Below are 14,036 nucleotides of genomic sequence, written 5' to 3'. Positions count from 1 at the left end.
ACAGGGGCTGCAGCCTACGCCGTCGCAGGCGACTCACGGCAGCCCAGCTCCAGGTTGAGCTGTTGTTCAGCATCTTAGCTGTGGAGGGCAGTGTCATTGGCCCTCATATGTGGGATCCGAACCGGGGCCCTCTGGCATCCCAAGCCAGCTCTTAACCATCGCGCCACTCGGCCGGCCCCGGAATGTCTGCCTTTAATAAATTGAATATAGCTTTAAAAAAAAAAATCTCACAATGTAAAAACTGCCAACATTGGTTTTAATTTTAACCCACTATTTCCTACCCTTGTTTGGTCAGGTAGCCACTCTTTCTGAAAATCAGGTAAGGACGTCCAGGAGTGGGTTCATCCTGAGGCCTTTAAAACCAGGGTGTCAGGGCCCCCCCTACATGGGTTCCTTACGGCTCAGCACCTGATTTAAAAAAAAATTCATAGTGCTGCATCCTTTTTCTTTAAGAGGCCCCCCCTCAAATTATATATGTTTCAGGGCCCCCAAAACTTGAACCCACCCTGACCACAAAGCATTGAGTTCTGAAGCCTCTTGGTGGAATGCTTGAATAGACAAAGGCCATCTGACACATTTACTGTGCACCTAACTATGCAGAGACATCTGTCCTCAAAAGCTTTCTTGTGGCAAGGGGGGGCCCTCTGTACATAAACCCATTAAAAGGTACTTATTGTGAAGGAAATACGAGAATGGCTTCTTGCACCTTTTCTGTCTTCAGTTGGGCCCTTTAACTGGTGACTGCAACATTTTACTTCCTCATAGCGCCCTGGCGGGCTCACCCCCGTCCAAAAATAGATGGTGGAATACTTTAATACACTTCAATAGCGATGCAGCCCAGGAGGAGGCCTGATTAGATAGCGCGGCGTTACGGAGACATTTTTAGGTTCATCAAGCCACCCAGTGTGGAGTGATTCCTGGGATAAACACAACCACAGACATGACTGTCTAGGAAGAGAGAGGAAGCCGTGTCCGTGGCTGACGGCCACCAAAGAAGGGCAGAGCAGCGTTCTGATAGGCCACCCCCAGCGCACAGCAGAATGTCACACTCCTAAGGCCTGGGTGGTGTCCCTCAGCGCCTACCATTGCTTTGTGGAGTCAGAGGTTAGCTCAGGGCCACGTGCGTAATGGGGGCCAGAGCTGACTGCGGACGCGCGCCGGGCCTTGGGCTGAGTGCAGGGTCTCAAGGTTCTCAGGGCCCCTCTGAAGGTCACATCACTGCCCCACTTTACATAAGAGGCTAAAGGCATGAGGGCCTCACTGCAGAGCTGGCTGACAGACGAGCTGGAGCCCCAAGCCACAGCGATGATCACGTTGCTTTTCCCCCCACATTCAGTCACTTGTTAACCCCAGTCATTTTGCTTTTAACCTGTCAAATGGCTAGGAATTTGCAGCTTTTTTTAGAAGTACTCGCAACAGTGAAAGAGTTGAGGCCCTGCCGAGATCATCAGGCTGTTGGCACTGTCAGCGTTTAGTGCATTCTAAGAGTTAACGAGTCCTCCCTTTAAAGCCTCCGCTAGCTAGGGTGATGCACGTTTATTTAAGAAGAAAAACCCACAGTCGCTTGTAAAGCTGCCAAGGAAACAGCACGTGTGTGTGCTCGTTTAGGGCCATCACACCTGCTCAGGGGAGGGTGTGGGGGCAGGTGTGACAAGGAGCCACCAGGTCAGCTTGGTGTGAAAGGGTGCTAAGGTGTCCCCAAAGCAGGAAGATGCTTTCTCAATGGTCTTAGATTTATTAGTGATAACGTACGTAATATTTCTTTACAAAGATTTTTTTCCCAGGCTGAAGCCTGGCTCAGTCCTTGCTTTCAAAGCAGGCAGCAAGGGCCTTCCGTGGCAGGTTCTAGCTCTGAGGATGCTGTGGGGAGTGAAAGCGAGGCTCCCCCTCCCCACCCTTTGTGTGTGGGGGTCTCTGTTCTAGGGGTGTGTGTGTGTGTGTGTGTGTGTGTGTGTGTGTGTGTTGAGGTGGGCGGAGCCAGAATGGTAGCTAGCATAGAAGCAAATTCATTATGTATTGTGATAAAGGAAGGAAACAGAGCAGCGAGGGTGCATACCTTGGGACCGCCGTGGGGAGACGGGCCTTGGAATAGGCGGTCAGTGAAGGCGCCTCTGAGGGGGGCACTGTGGGGCTGAGAGCAGAACGGGGAGGAGGAGCCGGGATGTGAAGGGGGCTTGGGAAGGGGGCTCGAGGCAGAGGGGACTGCAAGTGCAGAGGCGGGAGATGGGGCCGAGCCTTGTCAGCCTGAGCGGTGACAGGACAGCTAGAGAGCCGGGGGCAGATCACAGAGGGTTGTCCTGGCCGTAGTAGCAAGGACTTGAAATAAAATACGTGCTCATTCATGGCTAGAGAGGCCACCTGGTTGTTCATTCCCAAACTCCTGCCTCCGCCAGGACAACACCCCTGAGCTACAGGCTCGTAGCAGCTGCCCATCCACTTGACGCCCAGAAGGCGGCTCACACTTACTGTGTCCCCAGGCACGCCACTCGTTGTCCTCCCGGACGTCCCGTTCAGGCGGCCTTCCTCTCCCACCTGGGTTACGGCAGCAGCCTCCGTCCTGGACACCCTGCCCCTGTTCCCACTGCCCCACCCGTGGTATCGACACGGTAATGTACAGAGACCCTATTAAAACGGCACTTCTCTGCTCAAAACGTTCCACCTCACCAAGAAAAATAAAGTCAGAGCTGCCGATGGCACTGCGTGTCCGCAGATCCCCATGCGAGGGGCCGCTGCCCCTCCGACCTCCTGACCGTTTGCCCTTGGCTCCAGCCATGCAGACGTTGTTTTGCTCTGCTGCCTCAGAGCTCTAGCACACGCTGTTCCATCTTTCTAGAATGCTTTTCCCTGGAGCAGGGTTTCCATTGGCACTTGAGGCTGGAGTGTTTCGGGGAGGTGGAGGGGAGGTGGCTGTCATGTATGCATGCGGTGTTGAGCTGCATCCATGGTCTCCCCCTCCCGGATGCCAGCAGCACCCTCTCCCAGGATGACACCTCAAAATGCCTCCAGACATCGTACCAAGTGTCCCCTGGGGTTGAGGACTCGCCTTATGCAGGTCTCTGCTCCTGGGTCACCTGCGCCACCTGACCATCCCCACTGAGACTTTCACCAGCTCTCTGCAGCCCTTTGTCCCCGTCGCTGCTCAGTCTGCCTGCAGTGTGCCTGTCGCTGCCCGAGACACCCCGTTTTCCGCCTGTGTTGTCTCCCTGCTAGAATCCCAGGAGGGATGTGTCTGTCCCGTGTGCTGCTGAGGCCACGTGGAAGGTGTGGGACTACTTGTCGCTCCCACCGTCATAATTAAGTGACAGGCGTTGGGAGGACCGCGGGGCTCAGGGATGAGCAGTTACAGGAGGAGAGGAGGACGGATGGTGGCAGGGACGCTGCCCGGGCTTTTGAAGGAGACATTTGCCACGGGGCCGGGGGCTGGGGTGCAGGGGGACCAGGGCTCCCCGGCCAGCCTCTTTTATGCGGAAGCCTGTGGATGGGAGAACCGCCTGGTGAGGCGAGGGCTTTCCTAGCACTGGGAAGTCAAGAGGCCGGTGCTTCTCAAACATTAACTAGCACACGAATCCCTCAGGAATCGTGTTAAAAGGCAGGTTCTGACACGGCAGGTCTGGGGCCGGCCAAGACTCTGCATGTCTCACCAGCTCCCAGGTGATGCTGCTGGTCCTGGGACCACACTTGGAGCAGCTCAGGGAAGACACACGCTAGATGAGACGCAGTCCCTCCTTCACGAGCCCCTATGGGGACCCAGTGTCCCCACTGTTTCATATCCCATCATCCATGTGGGAAATATCAAAAGCTAACCAGTGAATGCAGGGAGGGGGTTGGCCCATGTTGCAAAGGCCCCAGTGGCCCCCTGGGTGCTGCAGGGAGCCCTGAGCCAGCGGAGAGCGGGGAGGCCAGAGTTCTAGGCTGAGCATGTGTGGCCTCACTGTGTACCTCTGGCGCCAGGAGTCCTTGGTGGTGGCTGGGGGCAGCCCCAAACCCGCAGAGAGAACTTTGCAGTTGAGCTGAACCTCAAAGCCGCCGGAAACCCACCCACACCACAAGGCTTGAGGAAGAACCCAGCCTGCCTCAGTGGATTTTTTTCAGTCTTGTGCTTCCCGTGTGGGCCGGATGCTTGTCGAGCCCTCTTTCTGAGTCCCGGATGGGGCCTCTGGAGGCTGGGTGGGAGCAGAGGCCCCACGGAGATCTCTGCCACCGTCTCTCTCTCTTTAAAACCTTGCAACCCAAAGGAAGTAGCGAGTATGAGGACGTGCACAGGGCGGTCGGCGCAGGATTCGAAGCTCCCCTCCTGGCTGTGTGATGGTGGCTTCGTCCCTGCACCTCTCTGGGCCTTATTTTCTTGCCTGTTCAGTGGGGGTCGTGGGCACATGTGGGCAAATAAACGTGGCTGTACTTACAGGGCACTTAGCACAGCCGGGCACAGAGAAAGCCCTCGGGGTGCCAGGGGGAATCTGTAAAACCTCAGGGCTCCAGCTCCCTTGGGGAGGCATAGAAGCTGTGTGTCCCTGGAACCCTTGTGGGTGAACCTCCCCCGCTGGCCACCGAGCATCAGCTCTGGCCTGACAGCAGTGATCTGTCCCCATGGCTCAGATACCTTCCCCTGAGCCGGTCTAACCAGCCCAGCGGGCCCCTGAGGGGCAGGTGGGGAGGAAAGAAAATAAGACCGAAACTAACTTTTATGGGGCATTGAACTGTGGCTAGCCTTTCCCAGGCTCTGGACGCAAGGCCTGCGCCCAACTTGTTAGGAAGGGAGGTTGGCAAATAATTGGGAGTGTCCCCGAGGACCAGCCCGCCAGCCCTGACTCAGGTGTCATTGCTGCCACTGGGGTTTCCACGTGCTGCCTAAGTCAGTTGGTATCATTCTTAGCAGTAGGAAGTTTCTCCATCTCCCAGCCTCTGTTTTCCCATCTTTATGATGGAGATAAGTTCCTACCTTATAGGATAATAATGTAAAGCTCTTAGAACAGGACCTGATACCTTGGGCATACATAGAGAGTTATAGCTATTATTATTATTATTATTATTATTATTATTATTATTTTTTTTTTTAAATTTTAAAATAGAGAGCTCACAGTCAGGCAGCATGCTAAGTACCTAACAGGCATTTATATCATTTAATCATCTCATTAGCCCCGTGATATTTTATCCGGGTATTCCCACTATCCCCATTTTACAGGTGAAAAATCTGGGACTCTGACACGTGGCTGTGGCTCACCCAAGACCAAGTGCCTGGTCGGGGGCAGAGCGTGACCAGCCCCTGGGTGTGCTTGTCTTCACATCCCTTTTGATACGGCAGGTGCTAGAGTTGCACCCAATTCACAGAGGAGGAAACTGAGGCTGGAGAAGGGTTAGCAGTAGCCATGACTCCCTGGCCAGTGCAAGCCCGAGCGCGCTTGGGGGTCTCATGTGCTAACGGGGCACATAGCAGCCAGTTGCTTCCTTTCTGTTCTCCCGATATCCCGTCTCAAGCGCCACATGGCCCCTTGGACTTCACTGATTCCCATCCGGGGGGCCGAGGCATTCTGTCTGTTTCCTCCTGTGTCACGAGGAAAAGGGATGGGGGATGGCTGGGCCTGGCGAGTGCCGTGGGGAGTGTACTGTGCATAGAGAAAAGTGACAGGTGACAGTGAGATGAGCTTGCACAGACCTCACACCCAGACCATTCTCAGTCCCCAAGATCCCCGTCACGCTCCCTCTTTGTCACCATCCCCAAAGATAGCTAGCCATTATCCCAACTCCAAGCTGCATAGGTTAAGTGTCATTGCTTTTTGTTCTTCCCATAAATGACGTCACAGTGCAGGGGCTCTTTTTGTTTTTTTAAGAGATTTTAGGGAACTATGTTGACAGCTTTATTGAGGTGGCATTCACATATTGTACAATTCACCCATTTAAAGTATTCAATCAACCTTAGAACATTTTCGTCGCCCCAAAAAGATACGCCGCATTTATTAGCCATCACCCCCTGTCACCCAGCCCCTGACAACCACTGGTCTGCTTTCTGTCTCTGTGAATTTCCCTATTGTGGCCGTTGCATATCAGCTGAGCATGTTGTTTTGCAATCTCATCCATGCTGTGGCGCGTGTCCGTACCGCGTTCCTTTTTACAGCTGAGTAATATTCTATCCCTCCAGGCCAGCTGTTCTGTGTGTGCCCCTTTCTTCAGAACCGAGCTCTCATGAAGCTAAAACATTGGGGTCCTCTTCCACTGGCTCCTGAGTTTTGCCAGACACCGAAAGCAAGGCACGCTGAGCGTGCTGGGAAAGAGACAGCCAGGAGGAAGCCAGGAGGCAGAGAACACAGAGGTTGTCCGGGCCTGGGGCTGGGTCCTCTCTGGAAGGTGGAGGCAGGACAGGAGCCAGCTGTGTGTTTATAGAACCTTTCAACTCAAACAGCGCTGAATCCTCTGTGTACGTGCCAGTTCCTCCCTCCCTGCCTGGGTTTCTTCTCGTTCTGAGTGCTGAATCGGAGCCATACCCCACCCCTGGACATTCTTGTTTCAAGTACCTGATATCCTTCTACTTCCCCGCCTGGGCGTGTCCCCTTGTTCCCCGGGATTGCCAGCCTGTGCCCTGGGTCTCTTCCAAGGCCAATGCCCGCTGAAGTTTACAGAGCTGAAGAAAAAAAAGTGAGCAGGGAGCAGCAGATTGTGAGAACAAAGCACGGCCTTATGTGGGAAGGTCGGGCAGGTGAGGGACTTTCCTGCCTCCATGCCAGCAAATCCACAGCCTCAAGGACCCAGGGACGCCTGTGCCCAGGGACAGGGCCGCTGTGTCTGATTCACGCTCTCGGGTCCCAAGTCAGCATCCTTATTAATGTTTTTGACAGCTTTGCTGAGATGAAATTCACGCACCCTTCAGCTCACCCATTAAAATGTATAATTCAGTGGCGTTTAGTATTTCCACAAAGTTAAGCGTCCAGCAACCAGTCAATTTGTAGACACTTTTCATCATCCCCAAAAGAAACCCATAACCTTAGCTATCACTCCCCATCGCTCCCAGCCCCCCAGCTCCCAGTAACCACTAATCTACTTTCAGCCTCTATGGGTTTCCTTAGTCTGGACAGTTTACATACATGAAATCATATACTAGGTAGCCTTTTGTGTCTGGCAGCTTTCCCTTAGCATCATGTTTTCAAGTTTCATCTGGGTTGCAGAATGTATCCCTATTCCATTCCTTCTTATGGATGAACCCTTTTCCATTGTATGGAAAGACTCCATTTTATCCATCCATGTATCCATTTATAGCCTCCATTTATGACAGACATCTGGGGTGTTTCCACTTTAGGGCCGCTATGAATAATGCTGCTATGGACGTTCATGCACGTGTTTCTATGTAGACACACGTTTTCATTTCTCTCTCGGGGATACACCTAGGAGTGGAATCGCTGAGTCACATGGTAACTACATTTCACCCGTCGATGACCTGCCAGACTGTTTTCTAAATCTCCAAGCCGGCAACCTGCTGCCCTGACTCCAGAATGGCCGAAGCCGGGATTCCCTAACCTGGGGGCTACGATGAGCCTCAGTGGCCTTTGACCCCTTGGAATGGGGTGCAATTCTTGTGTCCTTGCATTTTCCTGCAGGTGAATTTCCGGGACATTTATCGGATTCCCCGAAGCATCTTTGAGCCTCCAAACCTCCCTGATCCTTCCTGTCCAAGAGTTAGAGGAGGAGGCAGATCAGGGCTGCCTATTCCAGTCGGGTCTCTGAACTCTGAACTCTTCTCATGGGGCCTGCTCGGGATAAAAAACAAACAAACATACAGCCCGACAAGTGGTCAAGATGCCATCTGACATCCGCTTTTTTTTCTCCCCCTTTTCCCGGTGCTTTTCCATCCTGGAACCCAGCAAGGAGCACTTCAACAACGTCCCTGACCTGGAGCTCAACCCCATCCGATCCAAAATCATCCGTGCCTTCTTCGACAACAGGTGGGTCCTCGTCCTGGAGTCGCCTGATGGCAGCTGACATTGTCCTTCTGGGAGCATTTTGCCCTTGAACGTCTCACCGTCCTCTTGTGCTCAGAACAGCCCCTCGAGCTGATGCAGAGACGAGGAGGGGGCTGTGTTGGGTAGGAGCTATGAGCGCAGGTTTGGGTCAGACGAGTCTGGATTTGTAGCTGGGTGACTTTGGGCAGCTCACTCAATCTCTCTAGGCCTTCGTATTAGTTAGCTGTGGCTGCGTAACAAATAATCCCAAAACTTAACAGTTGAAAACAATGACAATTTATTATCTCACCGTTTCTGTAGATCAGGGATCTGGGTGCAAACTAGTTGGGTTCTCGGGCTCAGGGTCAGCTGGGGCTGCAGTCATCTGAAGACTCGATTGGAGGAGGCTGTGCTTCCGAGCTCACCCTCGTGGCTGTTGGCAGGTGGCGTCTCAGGGACCTCCCCATGGGGCTACTCACCCATGGCAGCTGCTGGCTTCCTTCAGGGTGAGATGTCCGGATGACAGAGAGAAGGAGAGAGACTGGGCAATGGAGATGGAAGCCACTGTCGTTTTGTAGCCAGCTCTCACGAGGGATAGCCCATCCCTTGTGCTGTATTCTCTTCATTAGAAGTGAGTCACTAGGTCACCCCACGCTTGGAAACGGGACTGAGCAGAGGCGTGAACACCAGGAGGCAGGGATCAGTGGAGGCCATCTTGGAGGCGGCCTCAGTTTCCTTATCTATAAAATGGAGGTAATAACAACATCTGCCTCACGTGGTTGCTGTGAGGGTGCACAGAGATGATGCATGCGAAAGCACTAGGTTAGCTGTCGTGAGCTCATCTCCCTGGCTTACAGACGGGGAAACTGAGGCACAGAAGGGGTGGTGTACCTTGGTGGGTGCCCCAGAGCTGAGGCTCAGACCAGAGCTCATGCCGCCAAATGCCCAGTGTTGTTGGAGTTGAAAGACTCATGTGACCGGATGCAGATACCGAGCCTGAGGCTCTGTCAGGCGGCAGGGGTGGGTACGCCCTCCCCAGGCCTGACGCCCTGTATCTGCAGAGATCACTGACACACAGGGAGAACGGGCAGAAAGAGGAAGGAAGGGAACGGGCCTGGGACGACCATAAGATGGGCGAAGACTTCCCTGACTCGTTTCAAGTTGTGTGAGCCTGAACTGCTCAACCGTGATTGTGCCAGGCACATGGGCTCCCTGAGCCTCACCTATTCACAGGATAGTGGGGGATGGAGTCCTCAGCTTGACCCACAAGGTGCAGAGGCCTGCAGGGCCTGTAGGGCGAGACCTAAGGAGAGAGTGACCAAGAGTTAACTAGGCAAAGCAGGGAGAGAAGGTGCTCAAGAAAACAGAACTGCATGTGCAAAGGCCCAGAGGCACAGCTAGTATGAGTGGCAGAGAGGAGACCTGGCTGGGGCACAGAGGGGCCGGGCATGGTGAGGGGTGTGGGGAGGGCAGGGCAGCATCCTACGTCCCCTAGACCAGCAAGAGAGGTCTTGACTTCAACCTAGCAGCAGCAGTGGGGGGCACTGATGGATTTTTAGGTGTGGAGCGTGAACCAGGTTTGCATTTTGCAGCGGTGACATCACTCTGGCTACCAGTGGGTTGTAGGGGACAGAGAGGCCAGGGAGGGGATGTATTGCGGTTCCCCAGGCTGGAGGCAGGGCTGCTGACTGGAGGTGGAGAGCAGTGGGTGGCTTTGAGACACCTGGGGAGGTTGGATCTGGGGGTGGAGGTGAGAGAGCCAGTGCCCCAGGAATCTTCAGAGCACATTGTCACATTTGCCAAAGGCGGAAGGTATGAAGTCACATGGTCAGTAGTGAAGATGGGAGTAGAATTCAGCACCCCCACCTTCACCTCCTTTTAATCCTGGCTCTTCCTGAGGTGCCCTCTTTGGCGGGCAGAGGACCAGAGCAGGAGGCACGCGTGGGAGACACGGCCCCTGATGTGGCGCTGACATAGGCTGTTGGGGACCAGAGTTGGAGGCATCACAGGAAGAAGGTCGAGGGTGACCAGAGCCTCGTGGGTGCCTGATATGAGAAGGGGGTGGGGGTGGTGTGTGTGTGTGTGTGTGGCTTGTTTCCAAAAGGCTCCTTACAGATAAGGTCACTTGTGAAGTTGGCCAGGCCTCAGGGTCCCAGTCTTCTGTGGGGTGTCCCCCACAATACTAGGTAAACTGAGGAAAGGACGATCGCCCCAATACCCTCAAACCCTTTTCTCCGGGGCCTTGGGAGCCACCTGGGCAAAGGCCTTGGTAGGCCTGGTTCTTGGGCCCTCACTGCCCCTTGTGAGGGACTGTGGTTAGACCGGAGAGAGACAGGAGGGAACTCCTGGGGCGGATGAGAAATGTCCTGTGTCCTGATGGGTGTGGCTGTCAAAGGTGCACACATCTGTCCAAACTCAAGATGTGTGCCTTTCACTACATGTAATTATTCCTTTAAAAAAAAAAAATCTGGCCTGAGGTCACTTGGCGCTCAGCTGTCACCTGTGGGAACCGTGTGTGCAGCTCTCAGGATGGGATTCAGGTGTCTGCTGGTGGCTTTCCTCAAGTGCTGCCTCTGCCGAGGGGACAGGGCGTGGGAAGCGGGCTGGAGCCCAAACCTCCCTCTGGTACAGGTGAAGAAGGCATGCCCTGACTTTGGGATGGCATGTGGGGGCATTAGGGACACCCTCCCATTTACTTTGAGGGGTCAAAGTTATGACAGCTGTGGGGTGACTGGCACAGGTGCAGTGCCACCTGAGGGATGGAGGAAGGGACATCAGTCAGTCAAGGAATGTTGCAGTGTCTGGAAGGGAGACATTGAAATAAGCCTGCAGGGCCCCTGAGGAGGGGAGTGTGGGGGGAAGGGGTGGTGAGGGCCGGGCTAGGTGGGCGGGTGGCTGAGACCGAGCCTCCTGGGGCTTGGGAGAATGGGTGGGGGTTTGGGGGTCACCCCAGAGCTGGGGGGGGCCTCTGCAGGGTGTCAAGCTGGGGAGCAACAGGATCCAATTTGCGTTTTGCAAAGCTCATCCTGGGTGCGCGGGGAGTGCGGGGTTGGAGGGTCCCACTGGGATGATGGAGGCCCGACCAGGTCCCTGGGGGCCAGGAGGGACGAGGAAGGTCCCAGAGATCGGAGGAGGACGTGGCATCCTGGGGGGTAGGGAGTCGAGGGGACTCGGGTCTGCAGCAGGGGCAGCTCATGTGCCTGCTGGAAGGCGTTGCCATCAAGCAGTGGTTTGGGGTGATGAGCAGGAGGCAGAGGACAGTGGCCAGGTAGGGGGTGGCGAGAGCCCTTCCCCGCTTAGGGTCCTGGGGCCTCAGCCTTAGCAGCTGCTTAGAGAAAGTGGGTGTGGAGAAAAGGAGGCACTGGGTGACCCGGCAGGTCGCCTGAAAGTCACCGAGGAGGGGCGGAATAACAGGGAAAGCCCCCTGTGGTTTGGACCCAGAATACCTTGCGGGGCTGCAGCTAAGGGGCCGTCAGCTCCTGTACCTCCTTCAGAGCCGGTCCTGTGAGTTCTGATGAGGAGGGGAGGTAGGGCCTCCGAGGGGTGGCTGGAGATGGGACTTTCAAGAAATACCAGCATCAGCCTTGCTTCCCCAGACCCTCCAGAAACAGGACAGTGAACCCAGGAGCCTGTCTCGGAGGGCAGTTTGAGCAGAGTCTGTCCCCATCCCCAGGAGCTCCATTGCTTACAGGGTCATTGGGAAGTTAAGGACGAGACAATATTGCTCTCAGGCAGCATCTTTGCAAAAACAGCCCAGAGCTGCTCTGTTCTTGAGTGGGTTGCAGATTTGAATGGCTCCCCCATTCTTCCATCCGCTGACCTTGGCCTTGGGGGCCCCACTTAGGAAATAGGAGTGGAGAGCAGGAAGGTCTGTCTCCAGGCGCTGAGTCTGGGTTTCCTCGGCTTCTGCACTCAGGTTGCCTTTGGAGACCATGCTGTTGGTCCGTGCGGACCTCCCAGGGGCACTAGGAGGGGAAGGGACCCTCTCCCCAGAATCGGGTCCGAATGGCGAAGCTGCCTGGGTCTCGACCTCGTCTGAGAAGGACACAAGGCCTGCCTTCCCCGGGCCGATCACATTTTCCCCAGAGCTAATCTTATCCCGTCTTGCTACAACCTTAGCTACTTGGGAAGGACCAGGGAGCCAGCCTCACCCAGTAAGAAGTGCCTCTGAGGAGCCCGATAATTCCAGGGGCTATTTTTATGCCCTGTACGTTTGCTCTGTGCCCCCGACAGCAGAAACTTGGAGATTATTAAGAATCTGTCGGGAGGAGCACTGGGAAGCTTGATAAGATCGAAGATTTAAGTGGGGATTGAGAAAAACACTCAAAGGTTGGGCTTCCTGAGTCTGGGGGGAGACCGCGTATCCTCTCTCAGATTTGTAGGTTCACGATCCACCATCCCTATTCCAGGCTTAGGATCCACCTCTTTCTGGAAAAATCCCCTGGGATGCAAAAAAGGTGGAGTGAGATCTGTGAAGTGTGAAGTGCGGTGCACGCGTCAGGGGCAGTCGGTACCTGAAAGAGAGTAGATGGGCCCTCAAGACAGAACCCCGTATTCTTCTAAGCCGAGGGACAGTCATGACCTGGGTGGGACCCAAGTAAATATTCAGCGCTCACTCTGAACTGGGAGTCTTCCGGGGCCAGTGGGAGAACCACCCCTTTGCAAGGATGTAGGCTGAGGGTGGGGCACCCTCAGCCTGTCAGCCTGATGACGACCTGATCAGACTGTGAAGGTCGATGTCAGCTAGTGAGGAGGGTTTAGCGACAGTGGGTCTCGGGAGTCTGTTTTTGGGCAGGGTCGTCTCCAAGCTGTTGTCTCAGCAACGGTCCTTCTGTGCCAGGACTCGCCAGGGATGTCCCTCAGATGCGTTTGCGGAGCACCCACTGTGTGACCCGGCATTGCATACGCTCCCCTGAGCCCCGCCTGGAACATGAACCCCTCCTTGCCCCTTCAGAAAAGCACACGGATAGGGACAGCCTCAAACCTGCCTGGATTTGTTAAAACAAACAAACCTGAAATCATTGATGGACTTCACACTTGGGTAGTACACAGATTACTCAGAGCTGATCACAGCACGAGAGCTTCACACAGCTGGTAGAGAGCAGGAGTCGGCAGGCTTTTTCTGTAAAAGGGCCAGAGAATAAATATTTTAGGCTCCGCGGGTCACGTGGTCTCTGTCACAACTGCTCGACTCAGCCTCTGTAGCCTGAAAGCTGCCACAGATGATATGGAAATGAGTGGGCGTGGCTGTGTGCCAATAAAACTTTAATTACGGACTCTGAAATTTGGATTTCATGTAATTGGCACTTGTCATGAAATGCTATTATTCTTTTGGGTTTTTTTTTTCCCCCCAAATATTTTTCAACCATTTGACAACATAAAAACAGGTGGCAGGTGGGATGTGTGTGGCCTGTGGGCTGTAGTCTGTGACCCCGATCTAAAGGAAAGGGTCAGGAGATGTATCTCGGTGAGTTACTGGATTGCACGGCGCCTCAGTTTCCCCATGTATGAGCGCCCACCTCTGTGCGTCGTACCTCTCCCAGGGAGCCCCTAGCCCTCACCAACAGCTGTGCAGTGGTCTGTCTCCTCCCAGCCCCGGGGCGGTGAGCTCTGGGAGGGCCATCCAGGGGCTGGGCCAAACCCCTGGGGCCCCCGGTGCCCCCAAGAGCAGCTTGTTGGGGAACAGAACCCAAGGCTAGCACAGCCATCTTGGGCAAACTGTGTGTCTGGAAGGGCTGAGTTCTCTGAGCTGTTGGCTCATTTCCAACCCCCATCACTGCTCCCAAAGGAACCTGCGCAAGGCGCCCAGCGGCCTGGCCGACGAGATCAACTTCGAGGACTTCCTGACCATCATGGCCTACTTTCGACCCATCGACACCGCCATGGATGAGGATCAGGTGCAGCTGTGCCGCAGAGAGAAGCTGAGATGTGGGTGCCCCTCCCCGTGCGGCAGCAGGAGGGTGGGTAGGGCAGAGGACACCAGCCCCATCCCCTGGGAGGTCAGCCCCAATTACAGCCCCTGCAACAGGGCGCCGCGGGCGGCTCTCTGTCCTCCTAAGTCGTCCCATGGCGGCCTCCGCGTGGACACCCCTCATCAGCCGGTGCTTT

General features: G+C 54.9%; 1 protein-coding gene across 9 annotated transcripts in view; it reads left to right on the top strand.

The window, feature by feature from the left end:
• TESC (tescalcin) overlaps positions 1-14,036 on the top strand; it is a 68,478-nt gene that overhangs the window by 33,512 nt on the left and 20,930 nt on the right. For all 9 annotated transcript variants that reach the window (XM_019641593.1, XM_019641594.1, XM_019641592.1 and 6 more), the window contains 2 exons: positions 7,851-7,931; positions 13,717-13,856. In XM_019641593.1, the coding sequence (XP_019497138.1) occupies positions 7,851-7,931; positions 13,717-13,856 (221 nt within the window). The remainder of the gene's footprint in view (positions 1-7,850; positions 7,932-13,716; positions 13,857-14,036) is intronic.

The sequence above is a fragment of the Hipposideros armiger genome, unplaced genomic scaffold (assembly GCF_001890085.2).
Source record: "Hipposideros armiger isolate ML-2016 unplaced genomic scaffold, ASM189008v1 scaffold_62, whole genome shotgun sequence".
In the NCBI taxonomy this organism is placed as follows: Eukaryota; Metazoa; Chordata; class Mammalia; order Chiroptera; family Hipposideridae; genus Hipposideros; species Hipposideros armiger.
This window is presented reverse-complemented; position numbering and strand designations above follow the sequence as displayed.